Source organism: Arvicanthis niloticus, chromosome 20 (assembly GCF_011762505.2).
Source record: "Arvicanthis niloticus isolate mArvNil1 chromosome 20, mArvNil1.pat.X, whole genome shotgun sequence".
Classification (NCBI taxonomy): Eukaryota; Metazoa; Chordata; class Mammalia; order Rodentia; family Muridae; genus Arvicanthis; species Arvicanthis niloticus.
Genome location: NC_047677.1, coordinates 46,199,565 through 46,227,104, shown reverse-complemented (window position 1 = coordinate 46,227,104; position 27,540 = coordinate 46,199,565). Strand labels below are relative to the sequence as shown.

The following is a 27,540-nucleotide window of genomic DNA, read 5'->3' as shown; positions in this document are numbered from 1 at the left end:
CAGCACTTTAGAGGCAGAGGCAGGTGGATCTCTGTGAGTTTGAGGCCAGCCTGGTCTACATATCAAGTTCCAGGACAGCCAGGGCTACACAGTAAGATCCTATCTTAAACAAAACAAAGCAAAGAGAGCAGAACAGAAGTTACATTGAATTTAAGACCAGTGGTTTTCAACCTGTGGGTCTCAATCCTTTTGGGATACCATATTAGATATTCTGCACATCAGATAGTTATATTACAATTTGTAACAGTAGCAAAATTACAGTTACAAAGTAGCAACAAAAATAATTATATGGTTGAGGGTCACCACACAAGGAACTGTATTAAAGAGTAGCGGCTTTAGGGAGGTTGAGAACCCCTAGTTAAGATACTACCCAGTTGGGCGGTGGTGGTGTAGACCTTTATCCCGTCAGTCAGGCACAGAAGCAGGCGTATCTTTTTTAATTTAAGGCCAGCCTAGTGTACAGAATGAGTTCCAGGATGGCCCAGGTTACACAGAGAAACCATGCCTTAAAAAATCAAAACCAAACCAAAACAAAAAAATAAACCAAAACCACTGTACTGATAACCTCCAGATAGTACTCATAGGTCCACAGTCCTCCTGCATCTATCTACACCTGGCATAGAACAGTAACCACACAACTGAGCTGAGCAGTCGAGAGGCCACCCCACTCTTCTAGAAAAACAAGAACCAATCTTTTATAATATTTCAAACATTTTAAAAATCACTTCCCACTGGGGAGTCCCCTTTGCAGAGCAGGTAAGGGCTCTGGGATAATAAAGTGAAACCCTAAACTGGCTTTTGGAACAATCCTAGATCCCCAGTTTTGGTCAAGTACAGCAGAGAGAATGCTGGGAAAGTGGTATGGGTGAACTAAGACAAGGGATGTTCTAGGTAAAGGTCACTCAAAATGACAACTCTTTGTCCTTTCCTAGGGAGTAGGTGGACAGAACTCCTAAACTGGAGCAGGAGAGATTCCAGTGACCTGGGTCTAGCCTCCCACCTTCGGTCTATTGAAACCAGGAGTGCCTTCAATCATCCAGTGCTGCAGAAAGTCTACTCCCCCAAGTTTGGGTTTCCTGGTGTGAAGAGTCTCCTTCTTCCAGTCTTGCTGCCCTCCCATCATCCTGCTCTGAATGGAGAGACAGACAGACATCAACACATACCACTCACCGTCCATCTGGGAGGAGGGACACAATTCTGCTTTTGTCCAATCCAGGGACAAGCAAACTTTCTGACTGTACTTCCTGCCTATGTACCTCCTGCCTGCATGCGATCAAATATAGTTGGGGCAAGCAAGCTTGTTTACAGAAGTGAAAACAAGTGGCTTGCTATCTTACATGAACAACATTCTTCAGCATTCCAGGAAGTTAACTGCACTTGGGCAAGTGGGGCTTCCAGGTTTATCTGTCCCTGGGCAAATGGGGCTTTCAGGTTAAAAACATTTTTGTTTTATAGATCTCTTAGGCACAGTAATTAAGACTTAAGACACAACTTTAGCCTTTGTACTTTAAGTCTTTGGCAGAATTGTTGCAAACCCTTTGAAAGCACTGAATGAAAAAATAAAGAAGATGTGACTGTTCCGAGATATGGTGGAGGAGAAGGTTTATTGCAGGTGTATAGGAGAAAACAGCCAGAGGCATCTGGAAGAGTCCAGAGTGAACATGATCCTAAGGTGGGCCATGTGAGGAGAAAGGGAGAGGGGAGAGCCAGGAGCCAAGAGGTCCAGACAAAACAGGGTAAAATAAACACATAGCCAAAGTGGCTAGATTACATAGGGAAGAACACCTGGGAGAAGGGCAGCTTAGCCCTTATGCTAGAGAGTTCAGGGTAGAGGCCCAGGGTATGCCAGCTAGGAGAACCCAGTAACAGCTAGAGGCTGAGGGATGATGAGAGCCTGGCCAGGTCTTCTTTGATAAGTTGACAGGCATCTCACCTGAGACCAAAAGACCACTCACGACCTGGTGTTAAACCAGTCCAAGCTACCACAGGCTCAGCAGACGTAGGCACAAACAGACCGGGTTCTGGGCAGGTTGTATGCTTGCCTGCTTCTCTGCTTGCCTGTACTTCATGCTCAACCTTCTGGGTCTCTTGGTCCCTGCAAATACTGACCTTGGCAAGGAGGGCTAATTCTGCCAAAGTCTGCTACGAAGAAAGTGCACCTTGCAGCTTGCTGCTCAGCAGTCACTCTAGTCAAGCTAGGATTTGGAGGATGGGTCTCACTCTAAGCCTTAACATTTCCAGCTGTCCAGCAGAGGGTATCCCCCATTGCTCCCTAGAAAGGAGACCAGCCCAGCAAGGCTCAGGCTGCCCATAGGCCCCACCAGCGTTTGCTTAACTCGGACACAAAACCTAGAGCCAAGGCTGAAGCTCAGCTGTAAGACGGACTTGGCCACTGGGGAAATGTAAGCAGAGAAAGCCTGTGCCAAGGAGGTCTTGGGGGAGGCTGTGCTCCCCTAAGTCATCTCAAGGAACAATGGGCTTTGAAAGACTAGCAAAGAATCAAGATCCCAGAGAGAAAACGTGGCGGCTCAACCCTAAAGGACCAGAGTTCAAGGTCATCTAGGGCTACCTAGTGAGTTAGGGTCTAGCTTGGGCTACACAAGACTCTGTCTCAGGGGCCGGAGAGATGGATCAGTGGTTTAGAGCACTGACTGCTCTTCCAGAGGACCTGGGTTCAATTCCCAGCACCCACATGGGAGCTCACAACTGTCTGTAAGTCCAAGATCTGACATTCTCACCCAGACATATGAAGACCCCCAAACTCGGGAGACCCTTCCTCAAGTCTCAGGAAATCACGACCACCCAAAAACCACAAGAAACCATACCTGGATGCAATCAGCAGAGGTTTATTAGGGAAGAAAGCTGGCAGCCAGCGGTCTTACCACGCACTCTCGCAGGAGTGGGGTTCGACCCCAACATCCAGTCTGTGGAGGGTTTTGAAGGGAAAAACCACAAACCAGGGGAGTGGGGAGGGGGTGAGGGGTTGCCAAGGATACATAACATAAGAACAGTGAAACATCCCAGAGAAACCCACCCTGAATGGTTAGTGTCATGTGGAAATCACCCTGCATTCTTCTCAAAAATGTGGTTTTTATCATGTCATTGTGTCCTATCCTGCCATTACCAACTATTTCAGATTAACTATCTTCCGGCTATAGCCCCACCTAGGTGGCAGCATCTTTATCTGTAGTCAGGAATGTGTCTTCTTGCCTTGGGCCTCTCCCACCCATAGGTGGGCCTATTGTTTGAGGCTTGATTCAGGGGCAGTGTCCTTCACCTGGAATGTGTCCTGGGGAAAGTGAAGGCCTGAAATCTTATTTTCAGTTCTCGTTCTGGAATCTGCACTTTTCTGCCCAGGTCTAAGGGCAAAGAAATCTACACATATTTCATAAAGTGGCCTTTATAATTTTTCACTCTAAAGAGCAAGTGAGAAATAGTTAATAAATAGTTGGTAAATGACAGGGTAGGGCACAGTGACATGGTAAAACCACATTTTTGAGAAGAATGAGTGTACGGAGTGATTTTCATGGCTATAAATTGTTTAGGGTGGGTTCCTCTGGAATGTTCCACTATTTTTATGCTATATATCCTTGATAACCCTTAACCCCCTCCTCACTACCCTGGTTTGTGGATTTCCCCTTTAAATAGTTCCTCAGCCTGCCTGCCAATCCTGTGTGAGTCTGCAGTCTGACCGTTGGCTAGCCAACTCTCTCGCCCTAATAAACCTCTGCTGATTGCATCCAGGTACAGTGTCTTGGTTTTTGGGTGGCCGTGATTTCCCGAGACTTGAGTAAGGGTCTCCCGAGTTTGGGGGTCTTCAGTCTCTTCTTTTCCTTTTTTATTTGTCTTCAAGCATGAGGTCTTGGTAGGTAGTTTTAGCTGGCCTGGAACTCACTCTGTAGACCAGGCTGGCCTTGAACTCACAGAGATTCACCTGCCTCTGCCTCCCCAGTGCTGGGATCAAAGGCCTGAGCCATGGTACTCGGTTTTTCCTTTATCTGATCTTGGCTTGTGGACTGGGTCTTACATAGCCTGAGAAGGTTAGGCTGATTCTATGTCAGACTTCAAATTGGCAGGTAAGGAGACTAGGCCTAAAAACTGGAAGAGTCCAGGCAAAGGCGAGTGCAGGCAAGCCCAGGAAAGTCAATTACTAAGGAAAAAAAAAAAAAAAAAAGGCTCCAGCCTCCATGCCCAGGTAATGGGATATCTCAGCCACCTGGTCTGAGGCAAGGACAAATGGGTCAGCAGAAGTTTCCAGACATCCTCAGCTACTTCCTCAGTAACAGTTTCCAGACCTCCCAGCAAGTTTCCAGCCCCCACACCCCACTAATGGAATGTCCTTAGATGTGCCCTTCCCCCAGGCCTGAGCAGGCCTGCAAGCCATTTACCACAATAGACCAAGCAACAGTAGGACCTGAGATGCATTGCATTGCCAGCCGTGGCACCTTGGAGCCTGCTACCTGAGCTAAGAAGAATGGACTGCCTGCTGAGCTAGCCTTGACACCTTCTGAACTGCTATATCCTTGCCCAACCCCTGGACTCTGGGGGGGTGGGGCTTCCCCTTTATATGTGAAAGCAAATTATTAAACTTCGGGCCTTGATCAGAATACTTTGTCCTGGCCCCACGTTTCTCTCATCCTCCATTCCCGTTAATTCTTAGGCTTCCTCTCAGGAGAACCCGGTAGATAGAGATAGACCCAACAGATTAACATAGAAGTCACCTACCCCAGAATTCCCTAATGTGCTTTAAATCAGGCCTGCAAGCTCACTTGGGTGTCTCTCTCTGTCTTGGTAATGGGAGATCCCAACATGCTGCACTTCTGCAGAATAAAACATTCTTTGCATTTGCATACTATTCGAGTCCTGGGTGTCATTCTTCCGTGAATCCTGGACCCTCACAGTCCAAGCTGAACTGGATATTGTTAGGTCTCAAACCGGGGACAAATGTCTAACTGTGGTGCCTAGTTAACACAGCAAAGTAGACTCTGGCTACCAGTCTCCATCAGTTCATACTTACAAGTACTGAAGACCCCCATACTCAGGATTCCCTTCCTCAAGTCTCAGGAAATCACAACCACCCAAAGATCACAAGAAACCATACCTGGATGCAATCAGCAGAGGTTTATTAGGGAAAAGAGCTGGCAGCCAGCGGTCTGACCACGTACTCACACAGGAGTAGGGTCCGACCCCAACATCCAGTCCGTGGAGCGTTTTAAAGAGAAAAACCACAAACCAGGGGAGTGGGGCGGAGGTGAGGGGTTGCCAAAGATACATAACAAGAATAGCGAAACATTCCAGAGAAACCCACCCTGAAAGATTAATAGCCATGGAAATTACTCAGTACAATCATTTTTCTCAAAAATGTAGTCTTACCAAGTCACTGTCCCCTATACCGTCATTACAAAACATTTCTCACTTCCTCCAGTCACAGCCCCACCTAGATGGCTTGTATTTTTTATGGTCAGGAATGTGTCTTCCTGCCTTGGGCCTCTTCCACCCATAGGTGGGCCTATTGCTTGAGGCTTGAGGAATGTAATTCATCCAGCAAGTGTCCTGGGGTATGAAGGCCTGAAATCTTATTTTCAGTTCCTTGTTCTGGAATCTGCACTTTTCTGCCCAAGGTCTAAGGGCAAGGAAATCTACACATATTTCATAAAATGGCCTTTATAATTTTTCACTCTACAGTACCAGTTACAGAGTCATCCTGCCTTGCATACCCCACCCCACCCTCAATTTTTCCAACCCCAGAGCTTTACTCTCCTTCCCCCAGATTCCCTGATTCTGAAAGATAGAAAAATCATAAGTTGATCCCCTGAACCCTACTCTTAAAAGCAAAGACATAAAAACCTGTAAGTCAAACACTGTGTCACCTCAGTCCCAGGAAATTAGCTGAGCATTTGAACAGATGGCCCTAACTAAACAAACCATAAGATGTATGGTGTCAGGATGCTTTGGGCCCAAGATTAGCCTGGCCGCGCTTTGAACTAACAACCCTTAGACAGTTGGTGCTGAAGAGCTCCAAACTCCGGAGACCCTTCCTCAAGTCTTAGGACATTACAGCCACCCAAAAATCACAAGAAACCATACCTGGATGCAATCAGCAGAAGTTTATTAGGGGAGGAGCCGGCGGTCAAAAACGACAAGCTCTTTAGCTCCAAGAGCAGGGTTTTTGGCCCCCTGTGGTGGGTTAAAGGGTCTTTTATAGCATGGGGTGGGGGGAGGAAGGCATTTTCACGCGCTTACACATGAATGGTTGTTTTACAAATTTTGAACATAGCACTGGGAAGACCAAGGGAGGGGTAACCAAGAACAGTGGAACATTTCAGAGAATCTAGCCCAAATGATCTAGAGTCATGTGAGATCACTCTGCACACTCATTCTTCTCAAAAATGTGGTTTTCACCATGCTATTGTGTCCTATCCTGCCATTTCAGATTACTATCTTTACTTTTTCCGGCTATAGGGCTATGGCCCCACCTAGGTGGTAGCATCTTTATCTGTAGTCAGGAATGCCTTCCTGCCTTGGGCGAGGCTTGGGGAATGTAATCCAGCAAGTGTCCTTCACCTGGAATGTGAAGACCTGAACTCTTATTTTCAGTTCCGAGTTCTGTAAGGCGAAAAATCTACACATATTTCATAAAATGGCCTTTATAATTTTTCACTCTACAGTGCCAGGTTGCTAAAAGTTCGAGATTAGCCTGACCCCCTTGAACTGGAGCTCATGATATATAGTGTGAAACTAGTTTGAAATAGCCGATTATAAAGTGACATACCATCCATCTTAAGAATTTGAGATCAAATGTATCGATGACCTAGTGACCTGTTCCCCCTCCGTCCCCCTTCCCTAACTCCACTCTCAGCCTTCCCCCTTCCCTAACTCCACCCCCACTTGGTTTGTAGATTCCCCCTTAAAAGCTGTAAACTTCTTTTGTTCATGGCTGAATTCCTCTGCCCCTGCTCGGGCTTTTGGGAAGACAGCCCTGGCTAGCCAGTAAACCTCATGCGATTGCATCAAGTTGTGTTTCTTGTGAGTGATTTGGGGTGCGTCTGCAGTTCTCCGGGGATCGTGAGTTCTTTTTCGAGTGGGCTTTACAATTCCTTTATAATCAGCCATTTCAGCTGCCTCTTGGCTGGCCTCTTGGTCTGTGACTTCTCTTTTGGTCCACCCCTCCCCCTTCCTATCTTGATCCCCACCCCTATCTCATGGTCTAGGTCAGTCTGCTGGCCATGCACAGTCTGGACTCTCCCAGATGCCTCTGACTTCTCTGTTGCTCATGTCTACAATAAACTTCCCCTCAACCGTGTCCTCATTTTCCCATTTAGACACACAGCAGAGAATGGCCTCCTCCCTCCATCCACATCTATGCCAAGTCACACCAGCTACATGAAGTAATCAAGAAGAAACATGGCTGACACAGCCTCTCTGTGCCAAAAGAGTCAGGTTAGGACAGCAATATCTCATTCCTGACATTACCAGCCTGGGAGCAGATGGGAGTGGATAGGAAGCCTGGAGCTCGTGACCACCCAACCTGTGTCAGCACAGTGTCACCCCAAGAATGGGCCAGAGAGAACCCAGGATAGAGACAGGGAGGTTGGCCCCACTATTAAGCAGGCTCTGACTGTCCTGGATGGGGCCTGGTGGTGGCCATCTTGCCTCTTCTGGATGGAACAAGAGGGCAGCCATTTTGTCTCCTCTGGGTGGAGCACGGGGGTGGGGGCAGGGGTGGTCATCTAGTTTCCCTGAAAAGATACACTTTACACTTGAGTAGGTGTCTTTATTGGTTCAAACAACACAGTACAAAAACCAGACTTGGATGCCAGTATCCGGAACTCTTAACAAATATTCTACCGCCTGGAATGGTAGTTGTTACAGATAAGAAACAATGTCTAAGGTTTGGAAAGCGCTCAGTGGTAAAACAAGCCTGTTCCACCACAGGCAGCTCACAACCGGCTGCAACTCCAGCACCATGAAATACAGTGCCCTCTTCTGGCTTCTGTGGATACTGCACTCACATATACAAACCCATATAATTAAAAATAAAAACAAAATATATAAATAAAAGAAACTATGTACAGTTGGGTGCGGTGGCTAACCTGAACTATGTGTAAGACTTATTATCTTAATAATAAAAATAAACTATGTACAAAAGGTTCCTGACCCTTGTTTCAAAACTTTAGTTCCTGGGGCTGGAGAGATGGCTCTGTGGTTAAGAGCACTGGCTGCTCTTCCAGAGGCCCCAGGTTTGATTCCCAGCATCCACTTGATAGCAACTGCCTGTAAGTCCAGTTCCAGGAGTCTGACACCCACACACAGACACACACGCAGGCAAAACACCAATGCACACAAAATCTTTTAAAAAGTCATTCAAACTTTAGCTCTTGCATGTACATGCCACGTCCCAGAATACTACCTGAAATAAATCTATAAGGAGATCACCAGATGCCAATAAAAAGACCCCTTGATGCAATTTAAAAATAAATAAATGAATAAACGGACGACTTTAGTTGAACTTCCTGAAAGGATGCCTTCGGCTTGAGACTGGTCCCACCTGAGAGTCAGGCCTTCCTACCCAGCCCATTGTGCCTGTGTGGTCACCAACAGTCTCCAAGGCTGACACGGCTCAGTCTGCTATCCAAGCTTTAATCCCTCCCCCATGGCCACACCTTCCTGCCAATAACCCAGCGAGTCAGTGGCTCCAGTCCCTGTGTGGGGGTATGGGCATGTGACATATGCCCATCAGAGTCACTGCCCAGCTGGGTGTCAGGCAGAGGCTCTTACACCCACACCTCACAGTTGTGCAGACAGACACATCCACAAGAGGACCCATTTCAAGACACGTCCCAGCCATTGGTGAGGACAGTGTCTTAGTTAGGGTTTCTAATCCTGCAAGAAAACACTGTGGCCAAAAAAGTAAATTGAGAAGAAAGGGTTTAACCTGCTCACACTTTCCACATCACTGTTCATCATCAAAGGAAGTCAGGACAGGAACTCACATAGGGCAGGAACCTGGAGGCTGGAGCTGATGCAGAGGCCATGGAGGGGTGCTGCTTACTGGCTTGCTCCTCATGGCTTGCCCAGCCTACTTTCTTATAGAACCCAGGACTACCAGCCTAGGGATGGCCCCACCCACAGCAGGCTGAGCCCTCCCCCCCTCAGATCACTAATTGAGAAGATGCCTTACAGCTGGATCTCATGGAGGCATTTCCTCAACGGAGGCTCCTCGCTCTGTAACTCCAGCTCCTGTCAAGTTGACACAAAACTAGTCAGAACAGACAGAATGGAGACAGCATGTCTTAGGGCAAGAGACTCCTGGGGCAGTGCACATCTGTACAGCATCTGGGGCAGTCCAGCATGAACCTCTCTTTGACTTTCTGAAATCTACCCAGCTGTGACCATGATAAAGTAGCCCAGGTGTGGTGACATACAACTGTAGTCTCAGTACTTGAGAGCCAGGGATGGGGGATTGGGAGATGCTGGTCTGGGCCACAGAGTGAGATCTCTTCTCAATACGATAAAATAATTATAGACGGGGCTGGAGAGATGGCTCAGTGGATAAGAGCACTGACTGCTCTTCCAGATGTCCTGAGTTCAATTCCCAGCAACCACACGGTGGCTCACAACCATCTGTAATGGGATCTGATGCCCTCTTCTGGTGTGTCTGAAGACATCTAGCTACAGTGTACCCATACAAATAAAATAAATAAATCTCTGAAAAAAAATAATTATAGACATAGCACTAGATAACTTTCAGAATCTTCATGAAGGCTGATAAGATTCCGGGAGATCAAGGGTCACCCCTCAGATCTATAGGTTATCCTGGGCTCCTGTTGGGACCTGCAGGGTCCCAGGGGTCTCTCATGGACCTATGAGTATTATCTGCTCAACTGAGTGAGTGACGTGGCAGAGACCCAGCTGTTTGAGTGCAGTTGGAAACTGAATTTAAAAAACTATTTTCAAAACAAAGACTCATTTATGGTGGGTGGGCAGATGTTAATGATGTCAGCGCTGGAGAGGCAGAACCAGGCAGATCCTTCGGACTCTCAACCTTAGACAAGCCTGCTCGGCTGGGCCACAGAGTGAGAACAAGGTAGATGGAACAGGATGTCTGGGATTGACCTCTGACCTACACTCCCTCCCTCCCCGCAATGACACACAGAGACAGACAGACAGGCAGGCAGGCAGACACGCATGCACGAGTGCACGTGTGCGCGCACACACGCGCGCGCGCGCGCGCACACACGCGCGCGCGCGCGCACACACACACACACACACACACACACCAGCTAAGACTCATGGATTTGGCAGGTGTCAGTCACCCTTCTTCATGATAGAGGGATGAGGGAGTTGGAGGATGGGGGATGGGATGCAGAGGGAAGAGCCTCTCTTCAGGTTCACTCGATGGAACCTGACCTCTGAACCCCATTCCAGCGCTGACCCCAGCACAGCCTCTAGGTCAGGCTTCCAGGAAGAAAATGTTCTGACAGTGCTGAGAGCACAGAGAATTGTCCATTCTTGTCTGCGGAGACATTTGGGAAGCACAGAAGAGGGCCATCCTGTGGGGTCTTCAGGGTCTCTGGGACAAAGCTGCTGACCACTGGCTACTCCGAGAGAACTTGTGTGTGAGATGAGGCCTTCAGTCCGGACTCTGGCTAACCAGATTCGTGATGTTCTGGAGGGAGAAAAGCCACAGGCCAAGTCAGCAGGGTCCAGTCCACCAACAGCAAGCTCCATATTGAGTGGGTCCACACCCACGCTAGGCCCACTAGCCTTTGCAGCCCCCCTGCCCCTCCACTAGGCACATTTGTCCCCAGTCCTTCTGCCTCAGCCTCAGTCTCTAAATCCCTGATCATTCAAATTGCATCTGCCACTTCTGGCAGGCCTCCTGGGACCAACACCAGGCTCAGCTGCCTGTCCTTTGAAACTGACTACTGCTTAGCTCTGTCTTTGTGTTTAGAATTGTCCCAAAAGACTGCAACTCGGCAGGGGAGGGAGAAGGGGGGGGGGGAATTGAACCGAAGCCTAAAAATTGGATGAGAAGCCAGAAAGACGGCTCAGCCTCAGATAAATGCCTTTGTTACTAAGACTAGCAAGCTGATTTCCATCCATCCCCATACATAGCACAGAACCAAGTTCTACGAGTTGTCCCCTGACTTCCACGCGTGCGTGCATGCGTGCATGCGCCATGCCACTCACACACGTGTGCACACACAAGCATATCAAGAAATTCAGACCTGTTGTCCCTTGGGCCATGCTGACCTGTCCTTACCCTCCCTCTCTTACCTGCTGGGCCTTCCGGGACAGGAAGTGGGCGTAATTGTGTCCCATGTATTGGCCTCCTCGGGACTGCATGAGGGTGCAGATGGCGCAGCTGTGGTTGGCTGCAAACTTGTTCAGGGTGCCAAAAGCACACAGTGGCGGCTTGTTGGCGAGGCGAGCCTTCTGTCTGTCTAAGGTAGCCACCAGCTTCCTGAGGGAGGCATCCGAGAACTCATTAAAGAAACGCTTGAAGCTGGGATACTTCCGGATCTGGAACAGAAGTTGAGTTGTCAGTGGGGGCCACCAGCAGGTATCCCTCCCCCACCCCACCCTCACTTCTACAAGATATGGCTTGCAGCGGCAGGGCAAAACAAAACAAAACAAATGAAAGCGCAGGTAGGCGTTGACGATGTGCACAGACTACGTCATCCTGAGCCTCCCTTTAGTTAGAAAAGTGGGGGTGACCAGACCCCCTCTCCAAAACGGTTAGAAGTAGACTCAAGAGTCTACAAAAAAAACATTTAATGGATTCTTTGCCCCACACTAAGGTCCCTCTGGCTAATTTACTCCTCTTCATATCTGGACATGCAAATTGGGGGTCTCTGGGCTGGGGGGACCCCAAGACAAAGACTTGGGTCACATGCGATTTCTTTGAGATCCTGGGCACACTGATGGGGATAAGGACCTGGACAAGGTGGCCCAGGGATCGATGTGTGCAAGCCTCCTGGGGAGGCTGAGGTCTTCAGCCAGGGGTGGGGTAGGGAGGGGTGGGGGGTGGGGGGGTGGAGGAGGCTACTCTCAGGAGACAGCGGCAATGTCAAATTTTCCCTACTGCACATGGACATGGATCAGAGGCTCTGGTCATTGGGTGGTGAGATGCGGGTGCCCTGGGGCTAGGCCTGGGAAGTGGGAAGGGGGAAGTTGAAGCACCTCCAGGCCCTCAAGGGACCTGCCTGTCTCTTAGGAAGACTGCTTGCTGGTCAAGGGCAGGAGCCTGTGGGGGGGGCAGAGCAGCTTCTGGCTTGAAAGAATTGGATTCAGCTAAGCGGCTCACTGACAAGGCTGTGACCACGGAAAGGCACAGGGTCTTGGGGTGCTGCGGGTTTGGGGTTGGGGCGGGCCCTGACTGGCAGGCAAGCCATTAGAAGATTCTGGGGTGTGTGCGTGTGTGTGTGTGTGTGTGAGAGAGAGAGAGAGAGAGAGAGAGAGAGAGAGAGAGAGAGAGAGAGAGTATGTGCATGCATGTGCATATATGTGTATGATGTTTGCACACATGTATGTGTACATATGAAGGCCAGAGAGTGTCTGGTATCCCTGCTCTAGGACTCTGCCTTATTCCCCTGAGACAGAGTCTCTCTCTAACCCTGGAGATTGGCTAACCACCATTGAGCCCCAGTGATCTTCCTGGGGTACAGGATACAGTTCTGGGCTGGCAGGTGCGTGATCCCACGCCTGGCTTTTTTACATGTGTGCTTGGGATTTGAACTCAGGCTCTCAGCGGGCACTCTCCCTGCTGAGGCATCTCCCCAGCCTGCCTGCAATTCTATCATTTTAACCTAACATTCTCGTCACTTGCCTCGTGTTAGCGTTCTCTGCACCGTTTATTCAAACAGGGAGTATCCCTATTTTTGCAAAAAGGAAACTGAGGCTCAGAGAGGTTAAGGGACATGATCAAAGTCACTCAGAAGTAGGGATAGAACCCAGGTCTCAGGGGAGGGAGTTCAAGACCCCTGTATCTGCCTGGAGAGTTTGAGGGGTACTCACCTGCCTCCCTAGCTCACTGTCCACCTCTTGGAGACTGGCCACCAGGTGTTGGATAATGAACTCTTCTGAGGGAAGAAAGGAGAGATGAGAGGTTGTCCCCAGTGACACCCCGGCACCCATGGAGGACAGCACAGCTGTCCACATAAAGATGGCACATTCTCTCTAAGCATCTGTGACCAGACTCAACTCCACCTGACAGGCGGGAAAGCTGAAGGCTGTTAATGTCAGAAATGGATGCTTGCGCTCGGAGTGGCCAGCCAGAACACATGGAGGTGAACGTGCCTTGGCCATGGGTGCTGCCACAACAGGAGGGCCACTTGGCTGCACTGACGGGTGCTGCCACAACAGGAGGGCCATTTGGCTGCACTGTGGCTCTTTGGTGTTCTTTTGAGCTGGGCTCACTAAAAGATACAGGAAACTCTCAGAGAGGTCGTTGCGAGCAGCTTAAACCAAGGTAGAACCATTTACACCAGTGACACTGACTAAGGACCCTAAAGCCCGGCAGTATCTTTGCCCGGCAGTCTCGGTTCAAAGAGCACACCAATAGGGGCTGGAGACATGGCTCAGCCGTTAAGAGCACTGACTGCTCTTCCAGAGGTCCTGAGTTCAATTCCCAGCAACCACAGGGTGGCTCACAACCATCTGTAGTGGGATCTGATGCTCCCTTCTGGCAGGAAGGTATACATACAGATAGGGCACCATATACACATAAAGTAAATAAAATAAATCTTAAAAAGAAAAAAAGAGAGAAAGTACACCAATGGTCCCTGTCCCCACTGCAGGGTCTGGGGGGGGGGGGAGGTTCAGCCACCTTCTCCACTCATTGGAACGATCCCTACTTAGCCTGGGGCATGTGGAAGAGAGACAAACAAAGGCTACCCCACAGGTATACTGACTAGATTCCCAGGCTTCTTCTGATGAAGGCCCCTCATCGGGTGTGTGGCTTCTGGCCTGGAAAGGTGTTTCTGGGGACCCGGCTGTTCCCCCTCCTGCAGCCTCTGTATTCTGGAACTCCAGGCTTTCTGGAAGAGATTGCAGAAGAACGGATGAGTTGGCATCTGTCTCAGTCCCTGGGGGAGGAAGGGGGTTGCCAGCCCTGTTCTACTTCTGAGGGGATCTGTGTTCCTTCTCTGCCCTCTGCTTCCTCACGGACGGCAGTTTAAGAAGTGCATGGATGTGCACATGGCTCTCACCCAGCAAAATCACCTCCCCTTTAAATGTGCAAGCCTCGGCCCAGTCAGTCCAAACTTCGCCTTACTCTGTTGTCAAATGGGAATCATGAGACAGACCAGACATGTTAACTGAGATAGTACTGCATCCATGGTACATACAGCGGGCGCTGCATAAGTGCAGGGGAAACCACTGCATAGTAATGGTTCTTATGGTTTAGTGCAGTCACCTTGAAATCCTGGTGTTTCTGTTAACGTTCCCTAAGTGACATCTGACAACCACACACAGATCTAGCAACACTGGGTTTCTCTGTGTAGCCCTGGCTATCCTAGAACCCACTTCGTAGACCAGGCTGTCCTCAACTTTCAGAGATCCACCTGCCTCTGCCTCCCAAGTGCTGGGAGGCTGCCACTACTTGTTGGCAGTGCCTTTGTTTTTAAGAAACAGAACTGAGTTTTTGGTAGGTGTTCTGCTGAAATTGACATCTCCACTTCCCCTCTCTTCCCACAGTAGAAAGCAGAGGGCAAGGCTTGAAGTTACCATGGTAACACCAGGCCTGCTCACCTGGGCTGCTGGAGATGGAAGCTCTGTGGCCACCGACACACATGGGCAGGAAGCCGTGCCTCTTGGGTGGCCGGGCCTCCAGGCTGACAGAGCCTGGAGTCCCTGAAGCTTCCGTTTTCTTAGAATCCTTGGAGCTGTGTTTCTTGAGAGAAAAGGCTTTCCGGAGGTTAGTCTTCTTCACCTGAGACTTCACCTTGCCGGCTGAGGCCGGGTTTTCTCCAGCCTTCTCTCCCTTCTGCACTTGAGCTTGCTATGAGGAGAAAGAGAGAAACTGAGTCACGGCCCCTGGCCTCAAGAAGGTCAAAGGTGAACTTTGGCCTAGAAGGAGCAGGAGGTGAAGGCCTTTGGTGCTGGGAAATGTTGTCTGGGGGAGGCTAGTTGGGAGCTTAGAATGAAGCAGAGGGGTGGGGTCCCCTGAAGGGCAAGAGCATCAAGGAAAGCATCCTCACCTGCTCTCCCCGCTCTTCCTCTGTATTCTGGAGTAGGGCCAGGATCTTCCGCCTGAATTCTCCTAGGAAAAGAAGAGGGTTCCTTACAAAGGCCTCTGAGGTCAGGGCCAGGGCCACACACCCCAACTTTTCTGTTGTTTTTCTTTTCTTTGCATTCTGGAGTGCACACTTGGGTCCTCGTGGTTATGAGGTAAGAATTTTAATGGCCTGTGATCTCTCCAGCATCCCCTGCTTCCCCCAAAGTGGTTTACAGCGTCTCCAGATGCTAGACAGTATTTTACATCCAGGCCTGGCTCTGTCAACAATAAACTGATAATTGTGACGAGACCTCCCTTCCGTGTTCTCAGTCCCTTCCTGTCACCTAGCCAGCTCTCAAGCTGGCCACCTAACAGCAATGACAATGATCAGTAGTGACAGCCTGTCACTCAGTTAGAACCTCCAGCAACTCTCAATGGCCACCCTTGCAAAACGGGGAAACTGAGGCTAGCAGGTGAAGTAGGCTCTTGGCCCAAGCTGTCTCCACAGCTTGCGGCTCCCCACAGGGAGACTGAAACAGGCCTTGGCCTCCCTTTCTCTGCCTCAGTTTTCCCTTTCCAAATGGCTGAATCAAGATGGGCTCTTTGCCAGAGGTAGGGGTGGCGTCTCTGAGGGGCAAGGGACTAACTGGATTCCGAGGCTCTGTCCAGCAGTGGCTTCTCCTCGGGTTCCTGAAATACGGCAGCTGGTGTGTGGGGCTCAGAGGGATGGGAGCCTCCACCATCTACAGACAGGACCTCATGGAACTCAGGCGCCTCCGAGTCTGGGAAGCAGAAAGGCACAGTAAGTGTGTGTGTGTGTCAGCCACACCCAGCAGCTGGCTCTGAGCCCGGGCAGGTGCCAGTGCGCCCCACCCTTGGGCTCTGCAAGGTTACAGTGAGCTTCTGGGCTGTGCCAGGTCTGGGGCTCTGTTTGGGGATCCCCATCATGCTCTCTGCAGCCCCCAGAACTACCTTTCCTTGGCTTCTCTGCCTTTTTAAAAACTCTTTCCATGGGGTTCCCTTACCTAGCTGCTGTTTTTGGTTGGTCCACTAGGGGGCAGTAGGTGCCCGGGCTCCATGCCATGAATTAAGATTCATGGCCTAAACATGAAAATCCCTCCTCTTATGACCCCAAATCTATGCTCTCTAAGCCAGAAATTCTCCTAACAACAGTGTCATACAAGGCCAGCCTCCATCCACCCTAATGCCCAAGAAGAGCCAATGGGACTAGTCTTTCTCCTTCTAACTCTGGCTCCCGCTTTGATGAGCCAGGGTTCCAGCCCTGGTACCACACAAACTGGGTGGTCGTGCACAAGCCTGAAATTCTTGCGTTTAGGAAGTAGAGGCAGGCATACAAGAAGTTCAGGGTTATCTTTTGGCCACACAAGAGAGTTTGAGACCAGCCTGGGCTACATGAGACCCTGTCCCAGACAAACAACCACCCTTGCAAACAATCGTGACAAAATCGGCCTGTGTGCGTGTGGAGACATGGCTCAGTGGTTATGAGCACCAGCGGCTTTCCCAGATAACCAGGTTTGATTCCCACAGGGTGACCCATAATCATCTGTAACATCCTGCTCCAGGGATCTGATGCCCACCTTGGGCCTCCACAAACACCAGACAGGCATGCGGTGCCCAGACATACACGTAGGCAAAACATCCATACATTTTAAAAGAGGAGAAAAAATGTAGCTGGAAACCCAGGACCCTTGCCTCCAGTTCTATTACAAAAACAACCCCAGGCCAGCTGCAGAGACACAAGTGGCTGAGGGCCCTGCACACAGTCACTTCAAGGGCTGAGGTGAGCTTCCTGTACCCCAGTGAGACCATTTGGAGGTGATATCGTTGTCTCTCTCCATCTCCAACCCTCCCCGCACTGCTCAAGGCCTAGTCTGGGCATCAGAAAGACTCTAGAGCTGGAGGCAGCTGCAGTTGCTATGGCAACAGCTAGCTCCTGCTCACCATGGCTGCTGGACGTAGAAGTTCGCTGGCTACTAACACACACGGGTAGGAAGCTGGGCCTCTTGGGTCGGGTTTCTGGGCCAAGGGTAGTGGCAGTGCCCACTCTCTTGGGTTCCTCGGAGGCAGGCCTCTTGAGGGACAAGGTTCTCTTCAGGCTAGACTTCTTCTCCTGGGATTTCTTCCTGGGGGGTGCCGTTGGCTTATGCGGAGGAACGGCTTCTGGCTGAGGGACTTGCGCTTGCTGCGGGTACAGAAAGAAACTGAGTCAGACCCCTGGTCTTGAGGAGAGGAGAAAGGCAGCCCCAGACAGGGCCGACCCAGAGCGGGAGGAGGCGGCTTCTGGAATGAGGGAGTGGGGCTAACTGGGGAGGGGAGGCGGGGCACGAACCGGGAGCCGCAGCAGCTCTGCAGGCGCTCTCTGATGCCTGCGCCTCACCTCTTCTTCCAGTTGGTCTCCAGCTTTCTTGAGTAATTCCACGATCTGCCAGATGACGTCATCCTCTGCAAGAGAGCATGGGTACCACCGCTCCTAAGTACGCAGACAGTATCCAGATCTGGACTCCCAAGGAGAACGAAGCCACCCTGAATCCCTCAGGGCTGAGTTTCTCCAATACCCAAACACCTTCCCCATCCCCCACCATCCTAAGAACTGGCCGAGTCACCAGGGAAGGGTTTGTTTGTTTGTTTGTTTGAGGCAAAGTATGACTTTTTAAATTTCTTAATTAATTTTTATAATTTAATTATTAGGGAGAAGAGAAACACATGTGGAGGTCAGAGGACATCTCTTGGAAGCCAGTTCTCTCCTTCTATTACATGGGTCCCAGGAATCAAACTCAGATCATCGGGGCTTGAGGGAACATGCCTTTACCCTCTGAGCCATCTCACAGACCAAAGCATAGTGTTTTATGCAGGAATTTAAGGCCCGACGTCCACCTGTCCGGCCAACTGAGCTTCACAGATCTGAGAACTTTGAGTTGGTGGTGGGTAAGTCTCTTCCCCCAACTCTGGGTCTTTATAACCTTCCTTGTGACATTTGGGTCACAATCTCTGTCCCCTGCCTCTCTCATAGGCTGTCAGGACATCAAACAAGGGACAGGAATTAGGAAAATTTCCCAAGGATGATTCCAAGTCTTCCAGCCACACATAATAATCGGGGGGGGGGGGGGAGGATCTGTAGAGATGGCAGGTCCCCAGCCTAAGGCACAGAGAGGACATCGGCTGACATGCTGCAGGTCACACTGGATCTGCCCCATAGCTGCCTCCACTACACCTCATGTGAGAACGTTTCTTTGGGTGGCTTGCTCTGCCTTACACAAGAGTGGTGGGCCCACTCCACTAGCTGTGCCCCAAAGGTCTGTTTGCACAAAATGCCAAACAAACAGGCGTCTCTGTCCCCGACTAGCTGTGGGGGTTTCTACCCCTCACTCCTGGCCTCTCACCAGCTCCCCCACCCCACCCCCTTTCCCCCTTCCTGTTTCTTGACAGGGTCTGCAGTTCAGTTTCCTCTCAGAGGAGACAATGGTATTGTAAACGCCTTACAAATCTAACACAGAAATGCCTTTCTATCTCTTGCATGCCCTGGCTTTAAGAATGCAGCCCTTGTTTTTGGAGAATCAGATGAAGAGGGAATTGTGGAGGTTGCTGGTTGTAGTTTGAGGCTGGACACACTGCTGAGAGACGTTTAAGTCTGTGCTGACCAAGCTCCGTTTTATTCCCTATAATTCTGCAAGAAGATTTCAAAGCCAGTCTGACGGCTCTTCGCTGGGGCCGCTGGACAGTTCTTTCCATTTTCCCAGTTAAGCCCAAGACTTCTTACCTGCTAAAGCACAGTCCTGTCTAACTACACCTTCAGTCTCTATTCAATAGATAGGTGGTAGGTATGATAGGTAGACTAGACAGATAAGATAGAATAGATAGGAGATAGATAGATAATAGATAGGTAATAGATAAAATAGAGTATATAGATGGTAAATAGATAAGTAGATAGATTTTTAGATAGGTAGATGATAGATAGATAGATAGATAGATAGATAGATAGACAGACAGATAGATGCATAGGGTCTCATGTAGCTCCAAGTGGCCTCTGATTCACTATACAGCAGATGGTCTTGAACCAATCCTCCTGCCTCCACCTCCCCGGTGCTGGGATTACATGTGCCTGCACCACATCCCATTCATGCAATTCGGGGGATCTAACGCCAGCTTCCCGATGCCAGGCAAGCACTGTAGGAACTGAGGTGCGTCCCTGCCCCGTCTTCTACATATTTTAAAATACATTTTAGGAAACTGAAAGCAAAGTCACGTTGCCATGGTCCCAGAGGCAGGAGCGCTTGCTGGCAGCCTCTCTGCTGCCTCAGCCTCTCTCCTGCTAGACTCTAAAATACGTTCTCAATGCCAGAGGCAGCAGAATAGACCAGAAAGATCTGTGCGCCCCGAGAAACCCCTCTGATCTGGTGCAGACTCCCAGCCATAAAGAAAGAAGGATTTGGACTCACGGTCTGGCTTCCTGGGGTCCTCTTCTGATGGAGGGCCTGTGGCTTGGCTAGAGCTATCTGGGATTTCAGCATGGCCTCCTTCAGTGGGCAAGGCCTGATGGAAGTCAGAATCTGGTCCCCCTGGAAATCAAATGAAAGCAAGTCAAAACCAGATTTAGTGACATTCTTCAGACCTTGTTAACAAGCATGCAACGTGACCTCCACAGAGTGACAAGCCAGGCAGCAGCCACCCCTGAACCTCACCCTAAATCAGAAACTGGCCAGGCTTTCCAGGGGGAAAGTGGGATATCTCAAGCCAGGCTCCCCCACCAGCTCTCGCTGCACCTCCTTTCCCACCAAAGCCACAGTGTGTCTGCACAGCGCCTCCAGCACACGGCTGAAACCCCCGGGAGAGGAGACTTTGCTCCACATCCCCAGCTACGGGGATGCCTGGATCTCTCCTTTCACCATGGAGGAATCAGAAGCTCCAGGGGCAGCCACTGCAGAAACTAGCACTGTAGATTTGTTCTTTTGTTTATTTGTTTTGTTTGCTTGTTTTTTGTTGTTGTTTTGTTTTGTTTTTGAGACAGGGTTTCCCCTGCATAGCCCTGGCTGTCCTTGAACTTGCTCTGTAAATCAGACTGACCTCAAACTCCGAGATCTGCCTGCTTCTGCTCCCAAACTCCTGAGTGCTGAGATTAAAGGCGTGTGCCACCATGCCCAGCAGCAGGTTTATTCTTGACAGAGCAGGACCCAGACAGGGCACTGGTAGGCACCCATAGACCTGTGGGGTGGAAGAGCATCTACTTCTGCCCTCTCCCAAATCTCATTGTGTTTAATCACCAGCTACTGGGCAGCAAGCACTTGTTTTTGTGTAAGCTGTATTGACCCAGGAGACAGCATGTCTGTCTGTCTGTCTGTCTGTCTGTCTACCTCTCTCTCTTGTGGTTGGGGGGGGGGGCGTACATTAAGTCACCATCCCTAGGCCACACAGCATGCTGAAGTACTCAGCTGTTTAATGTCATAGAAAGGTCCCTCACTGTCCACTTCTGATCTGAGGACATTTAGTAAACAAACTTAGAGCACCCTGGTCCTTGGGGTAGGGCAATGGGGTTACCCCTAGTCTGCTCACCCCTGCAGATCAGCCCCAGGTCTGCCTCCTCGGTGGTGTGTGAGGCAACCAAACTGGGCTGTATGTCCTCTTGACCTTGTGCTTCTGCCGTCTGGGGCCCAGGAGGCTCTTTGGCAAGAGGCTTCCTGTGACTGTGTTTCTTGCGGCTGGTCCTCTTCTCCTGGGACTTCTTCCTGAGGGCTGGCTCCTCGGTTGCTTCTGATAGGTCCCCTTTCCCCTTTGATATCCTGCTGGCTTTTTCTTTGGGCTCCTCTAGCCTCATGAGTAAGAGATTCAGTACCATCCTCAACCAGCTATGCTGGACCTCTCTCGGAGGCTTTTCTTTCTTGGTGTCTTCTGGGGCCCCCTGCTCACTGGGGAGAAATCTGCTCCCTTCTCCCAGAGGGAGGGCTGCAGCTCCCTGGGCCTCCGCAAAGTGAGATGGGCTCTCAGATCTTCTGGCTCCATCGCTGGCTGTCCTCCTGCAGGTGGAGCTGGAGGGGCACCTGGAGTTCGAAGACTCAGGGTCCTTCCTGGGAACCTGCCGGTCCAAGGATTGAGCTCTCTTATTTCCCGGAGGCTTCTTCGAGCTCTTCGGGGTCTCCACCGGTCTACAATCAAAACAAACTGCTCCCTCAGGAGATTTCCCTGGAAGCCTACCCACCCCATGCCCACCTGCATTCACACACATTGTCACCATGATGCCACCCTTTCCTGGTGATGCTTCCCAAAGCTTCTGCCCTGTTTAATGTCCCCTAGCCAACCCACAGGGAAGGAGGTCACTATCCCTATTTCCCAGAGAAGGAAACAGAATCAGATTCTTCTCCAGCCGTTAAGTGGCATCACCAGAGTGGCACAGAGGAATACGAGCCTGACGATCCTGCCGTCGTCACCTGCTCTCTCCCCAGATGACTTGGAGTTTGTGACTCTAAAATAACTAATTTATCAGGAGACCTCCGTCTCAGCAGAAACAGGACCCTCACCCTCTTCCTTGCCCACACTGGTGTGGTCGGTCTGAGAACCAAAAAGCCAGTACCCAGCTCGCAGGGAGTAGCCGACCTCAAAGTGCCTGCGCTCGCGCCTGATGCCTGTTTACACCAGAAGGCTCAGGAGAGCCACGCTGCTGTTCCTGCTACAGCCATGAGGGGCGCCAGGGGGTTCTGGGTGCTGTTGCCTGCCTGCCTGCCTGCCTCTGCCTTGTCCCTCTGTCCCTCGCTCCTTTCCTTCTTCTTTCACTTATTTGTTGGTTTAGAGACAAGTTCACTACTGTAGCCCAGGCTGGCCTTGAACGCTTGGCCATGCCTCAGTCTCCTGAAGTGTACCACCGCACCTGACCTGACCTGATTCCAACTCAGGCCAGCAGGCTGTATTTTGATCTGTGCACTTTTCTGTATCTAAGACTTAATGTTTTCAGCACTCCAGCTGGAACCCAGGTCCTGGAACGTGCTATGCTAGGCAGATTCTAGGGCCACACCCCTGCGTGGTCTCTACATGACCTCCTCCCCCGCAATCCTTCTATCACTCAGTTTTTGTTCTGTTTTTAAGTCAGGGTCACTGTGTAATCCTGGCTGTCCTGGAACTCCATATGTAGACCAGGCTGGCCTGGAATTCAGAGAGATCCAAGTGCTAGAATAAAAGGTAGACATTACCATGCCCAGCTAATTAAAAGAAAAATTATGGGTGTATGTGTGTCTGTCTGTGCAGGTGTACATGTAATCGCATGTGCCCACAGAGTCCAGGAGAGAGTGTTAAATACCCTGGATCGGAGTTATAGGTTGTGAGTTGTCCTGTGTAGGTGCTTGGAATAGATAAATACATACATACATACATACACACATACATGACATTTAAAAATGTCATGAGCTGGCAAGATGACTCAGCAGTTTTAAAAGGACCCACGTTCTGTTCCCAGCACCCACCTCAGATAACTGTCTATAACTTCAGATCCAAGGTGATCTGATGCTGTCTTCTACCTCCACAGGTACCCACATATGGCACACACACAGCAGATACATATACAGGCATATGAATACACAAAAATGCATGGCTAATACACACACATATGTGTGTCAGATATACATACATATTCACACAGAGAAGATACACACAGCATACACATATACACACAGCAGATACACATACACACACAGAGCAGATACATACACAAACATACACGGCAGACACACACAACAGATACATACACACATAAATAAAATAAATAATAAAGTATATATTTGCATCACATCCCTTACTTTTACCCAATAGTTAATCTATCTTAAATGTATTCTACTGATAGGTCTAGCACAGAGGAAAAATAAGAATCTGGAATTGGGCTGGTGAGATGGCTCAGTGGGTAAAGGTGATTGCTGCCAAACCTGACGATCTGAGTTCAATCCCTGGGACCCAAACTCTGAAAAAATTATCCTCTGAGTTTCACCTAGTGCCATGGCATGAGCACAACACGCACACACACACACACACACACACAGCACACACACACACACACACACACACACACACACACACACACACGCCTCTGTCTGGGATGGGAAAACTGAACCCTACAGCAGACACCATCATCACTGGCTACTGCCTGGTGTCTCACAGAAAATCCTGAAGGAAGTGAGGATGTCGTCGGGCCAGGGGAGGTGAGCAATTTGGAAAGCAGCCCTGGTCATTAATGTTTCTTAAAGGGAACATCTGGGCCGTGTAGAAACCTGAAATAATGCCCGCACCTTACATGGAAACTGGCTCATTTTCCTGAAGCCCAGAGGCCGCTGTCTTACTGCTGTGCTTCCAAAATACGGCTCGGGGTGGGAGAGAGAGAGAGAGAAGAAAAAAGTCAAGGAAAATGTTTGACCTTCTCCACACACACTTCTCTTGGTTTTTACCATCCACCGGCCTCTGAGTCCCTCTTGGTGCTAAGGACACAATCACAAGCGACATGCAATCAATGTACGCCAAAAGAGAGTGTTCTGGAGTTTAAACTGGTCAACCTGGGGCCTTCAAGGGCAGCAGCTGCCCCTCTCTTTAGTAGCTTGCGGGCTTAAGAGAAGGCAAATTTAGATCAAATGGACCACCTGATAGATATTAATTAGCTCAAAGGAAGTTGAGCCAGAAATATTGTTCAAAAAGTGGTCAGGGCTTCTGTTAGCCAGAATGGCTGTCCAACCAAATTGTGAAAGCAACCAAATGTGTGGGACGCCATATTCATCCCCCTCTGAGGTGGCTTGCCACCAGGGGTCCACCCCACAGCAAGTGGGAGCATCCCCACCTGGCTGGAAGAAAGGAACAGCCATCTTTTTAAAAGAGGGCTGTTGCCATGGAAACAGTTTCCCCCAGCTGTGGAGATGAGCTCAGCATCTTTCTCCTACCTGCGACTTTACCACACGCACACAGTCCCGTGATGCTTTTCCAAGATTCCCAGTGAAGAACCACTCCAGGGTCCCCAAGACCTCCTGACCCCAAGGCCAAGAGTAAGAAATCTCTTCTTACTCTTCAGCCTCCTGCCCAAAGTGTCCTGGCCTTTGACCTCAGGACCACATCTTGGAAACTCTTTCCACGTGGCCTCAACTTACTGGACTCATCTCTACCCTCTGCCTGCTCCTTTTTCTGGCATGTTCTAGAAAGAAACATTGTTCCAGCTCCAGGTCAGGGACTGAGAGAGTATGGCTAGCCAGAGAGGGCGAGCCTGTTACCCTAGAGAGATGTTCTCTGTGCAGACCTGTCTTTTCTGAGAAGATGCTGACCCACCTCCCCAAATCACACCGCCAGTGATCTTTCTGGGTGCCTCTCAGCAGGAAATTTTGCCCATCTAGAAGTCAGCACGGACAACTGGACAACTTCCTGGCCCAGACCAGGAGAGCCCAGGGACATTTGCATGGATACCCAACCACTCATGTAAACATGTTTGTTGCCTCGGCTGAGAGTAGACTTCAGAACAAAGTCCATCCACCCACCGTAGGTCTGATGCACAGATCACAGGGGCTAAGACAGGGAAACGGCTCCAGTGACTCATTTCACAGCCACAAAGGACCAGAAGTCACACCGAGCTGGCACGGTTTTCCCCAGCACAAGGCTGTGTTTCGCATGTTTCCTAAACTGAGCTGTGACCTCATTACGTTTATTTGCTTGGCCTGTTACTCTCATGCCACCAAGTGCTCCCTCTTCCACCCCTGTAGGGAACACACACACACACACACACACACACACACACACACACACACACACAGACCGCACCTCCCAGGTGCTATGGAAGGCCCCGAAGGAGCACGTCATGTGTACTGTCTGCCTGCACTAACTCAGAATATCCAAGACAGTCTCTGTTCCGGGCGTTAAGAGTCTGCTCCTGGCCCCATGTCTAAGATCCATAAGGGATACCTGGCCAGAGGTTTCTCTGCTGTCCCCACTCCTGGCCAGGCAGTCCCTGGTTGTTTGTAGTACAAATAAATAATTATACACAAACACACTGTAAGCCCTTTCACCTCGGTGATTGCCTTGACTCTGACAGCACCCAGTGAATCAGACTGTCTGGCAGGGGCGGGTACTGAGGTCCTGAGCAGCTGACACATGGTCAAAATCCCAGAGCTGGGAGCAGAGAGTTGGGCTTGAACATTCTTCTCCCTGTCCAATTCCAAATACACTTATACCAAGCAACATCTTCTAAACACACACACACACACACTATGTAGTCACACATCCACATGTGTGTATAGAGAGTGGACACATGCACCCCAGGTACAAAGATGATGAATTCAGAGTTGAGCCTCACAGCCCCATGGCCAATGGCTGTACGCCTAAGCTTACAATGTCTCTCCAGGGCCCATACCTCCCAGCTCAGAACCTTCCAGGCAGGCGAGAGCCAGGAGAAGCCAAATGCAAAGCCATTGTTGTGGACTCCTGCACAGAGAGATCCAGCTACTTTGAGGGCTCTTGCCTTTCCACAGGCTGGGTAGTGAAGGGCTCTTTGCCCCCCCCCCCCCCCGAGCCTACACCAGCAAGCCTGTTCTCAGCCATACCCAGCCTCACTTGTTAAGCGGTGACAAATCAAAGTCTCCATCTTTTTTGTGGCGTTCCTTCTTGGGTTCCTACAAGTCACAGGCCCTGAGAAGTGCTGAGCCTACCTCTGTAGTGAGGGACTCCTTCACACCCGTTACCCACAGGAACTCCCTGTGTGTGTGGTGTGATGTGTGTATGTGTGTATACATGCATATGTGGTGTGTGTATGAATGTGGTGTGTGTGTATGTGCGGTGTGGGGTGTGCGTGAATATGTGTGTATGTGGTATGTGCTGTATTGAGTGTGTATACCTGTGTGTGTTGTATATGTGTGTGTTTGTGTGTGTGTGTGTGTGCATGAGTGTACTTGGTAGGGTGTGTGTATGTGTGTGTTTATGGTGTGTGGTGTGTGGACAGGGTGTGTGTGCGCATGTGTGTGTGTGGTATATACAGGGGTGTCATGGGGGAGTACTATGACATACATGTGAAGATTCGGATGAATCTTTGAACCCTGGGATTGAACTCAGGCTTGGATGTCAGTAGTGTTAGTATTCTGTCTAAACTCCACCCCAGTTACCTGGCAACAGTCAGGGGCTTCTCTCTCTCTCTCTCTCTCTCTCTCTCTCTCTCTCTCTCTCTCTCTCTCTCGCCTTCTTGCTCCTTCTCTGTCCTCTCACTCCTTTCCCCTTCCCTTCCCCCTCTCTCCATGTGCTCATGGCCGGCCACTCACTACTCTCTCCTCTCCTCCTCTCCCTCTCCCTCTCCCTCTCCTCTCCTCCTCTCCTCCTCTCCTCCTCTCCTCCACTCCTCTCTTCTCCCTCTCTCTCTCTCTCTCTCTCTCTATCTCTATCTCTATCTCTATCTCTATCTCTATCTCTTCCTCTCTCCCTCTCTCTCTCTGCCTTTCTCTACCTCTACTACCCTCCTAACTCCCCTCCCCATGCCCTGAATAAACTCTAGTCTATACTATACCATATGGCTGGTCCCTCAGAGGGAAGGGATGCCTCGGCATGGGCCCGCTGAGACATCCCCTCCCCCACACCTCACCACGCCCCCATAGAACACATTCTATATCTCTTTGTCTTTTTATAAACAGTCAAGTAGCAAAAGCCTCTTCCTTCTGAGCCGCGCTACTGCCCCGCTACTGCCCCCGTTACTGCCCCCGCTACTGGCCCCGCTACTGGCCCCCGCTCCATCTTTTTTAAAAAGTAAGAAATCAGATCCTAGGAAGATCAGCAAGCTAGAAGCAGAGTAAGGTCTGGATTCAGGTCTATTACTTTTATGTCCAGCTTCCTTTGGGACCCTGAGATACCCACCCATTACTCTGGTTCCAAAAGAGAGGATTCAACCTACCTCAGACCACAGAAGTCGCTGCTGTCCCGGGACATCCCTAGGCTGGGATTCCTGGAGCTGGGCATTGTTTCCTGTTAAGTAGAAGGCCTTTTCGGGTCAGATCCAACACTTCCTGGGAGAAGAAGCTGCTGCTGGTATGCTGGTATTCAGAGGGGCTCAGGACTTCTGGGTTATATATATTATTGTTTCCCAGGAGGTGAGCTCACAGGTAGCCAACCAGAGACAAGGGCTGGCTGCCAGGTTGCTTCACCGCTCTGGGCAGTGACTGAGATAGGAAGATCTCTACCCAGGAGAGAGGAGAAAAACACTCACAGTTTCAGTTGACAACTTCCTTATTGCACCTGAATCCCAGAACGAAACCAGCACTCAGAAGCCAGCTTTATGTCTGGCCCATGGATGAAATTGAAAGCAAACCTTCATTGGA

At 50.1% G+C, this 27,540-nt stretch overlaps 2 protein-coding genes and 1 long non-coding RNA gene across 7 annotated transcripts in view; 2 read left to right on the top strand and 1 right to left on the bottom strand.

Annotated features, from left to right (window-relative positions):
- Pnpla1 (patatin like domain 1, omega-hydroxyceramide transacylase) overlaps nt 1-2,883 on the top strand; it is a 36,902-nt gene extending 34,019 nt beyond the window's left edge. The window contains exon 10 of one of the 2 annotated variants that reach the window (XM_076916532.1): nt 933-2,883. In XM_076916532.1, the coding sequence (XP_076772647.1) occupies nt 933-956 (24 nt within the window). In that variant the 3' untranslated portion in view covers nt 957-2,883. The remainder of the gene's footprint in view (nt 1-932) is intronic. The other variant, XM_034524824.2, reaches the window with a different exon arrangement.
- A 4,876-nt stretch (nt 2,884-7,759) lies between these two features.
- Bnip5 (BCL2 interacting protein 5) lies at nt 7,760-27,368 on the bottom strand. 4 transcript variants are annotated; one of them, XM_076916483.1, is made up of 12 exons: nt 27,117-27,368; nt 20,789-21,378; nt 19,678-19,797; nt 17,571-17,683; nt 17,183-17,423; nt 15,868-16,002; nt 15,204-15,265; nt 14,755-15,004; nt 13,917-14,042; nt 13,021-13,085; nt 11,281-11,526; nt 7,760-10,669 (listed from the first exon to the last, which is right to left on the bottom strand). In XM_076916483.1, the coding sequence occupies exons 1-12, from the start codon at nt 27,179-27,181 to the stop codon at nt 10,634-10,636; spliced, it is 2,049 nt and encodes a 682-aa protein (XP_076772598.1). In that variant the 5' UTR covers nt 27,182-27,368; the 3' UTR covers nt 7,760-10,633. The 4 variants fall into 4 exon arrangements, with proteins under 4 accessions (XP_076772598.1, XP_034379624.1, XP_076772597.1 ...); XM_034523733.2 differs by having other exon boundaries at nt 17,619-17,683; XM_076916482.1 differs by lacking the exon at nt 27,117-27,368 and having other exon boundaries at nt 20,789-22,050.
- Nucleotides 17,168-18,257, top strand: LOC143435160 (uncharacterized). The gene is made up of 3 exons (XR_013105210.1): nt 17,168-17,227; nt 17,631-17,715; nt 17,930-18,257. It is a non-coding gene; the product is annotated as an uncharacterized LOC143435160 (long non-coding RNA).
- Nucleotides 27,369-27,540: the final 172 nt, after the last annotated feature.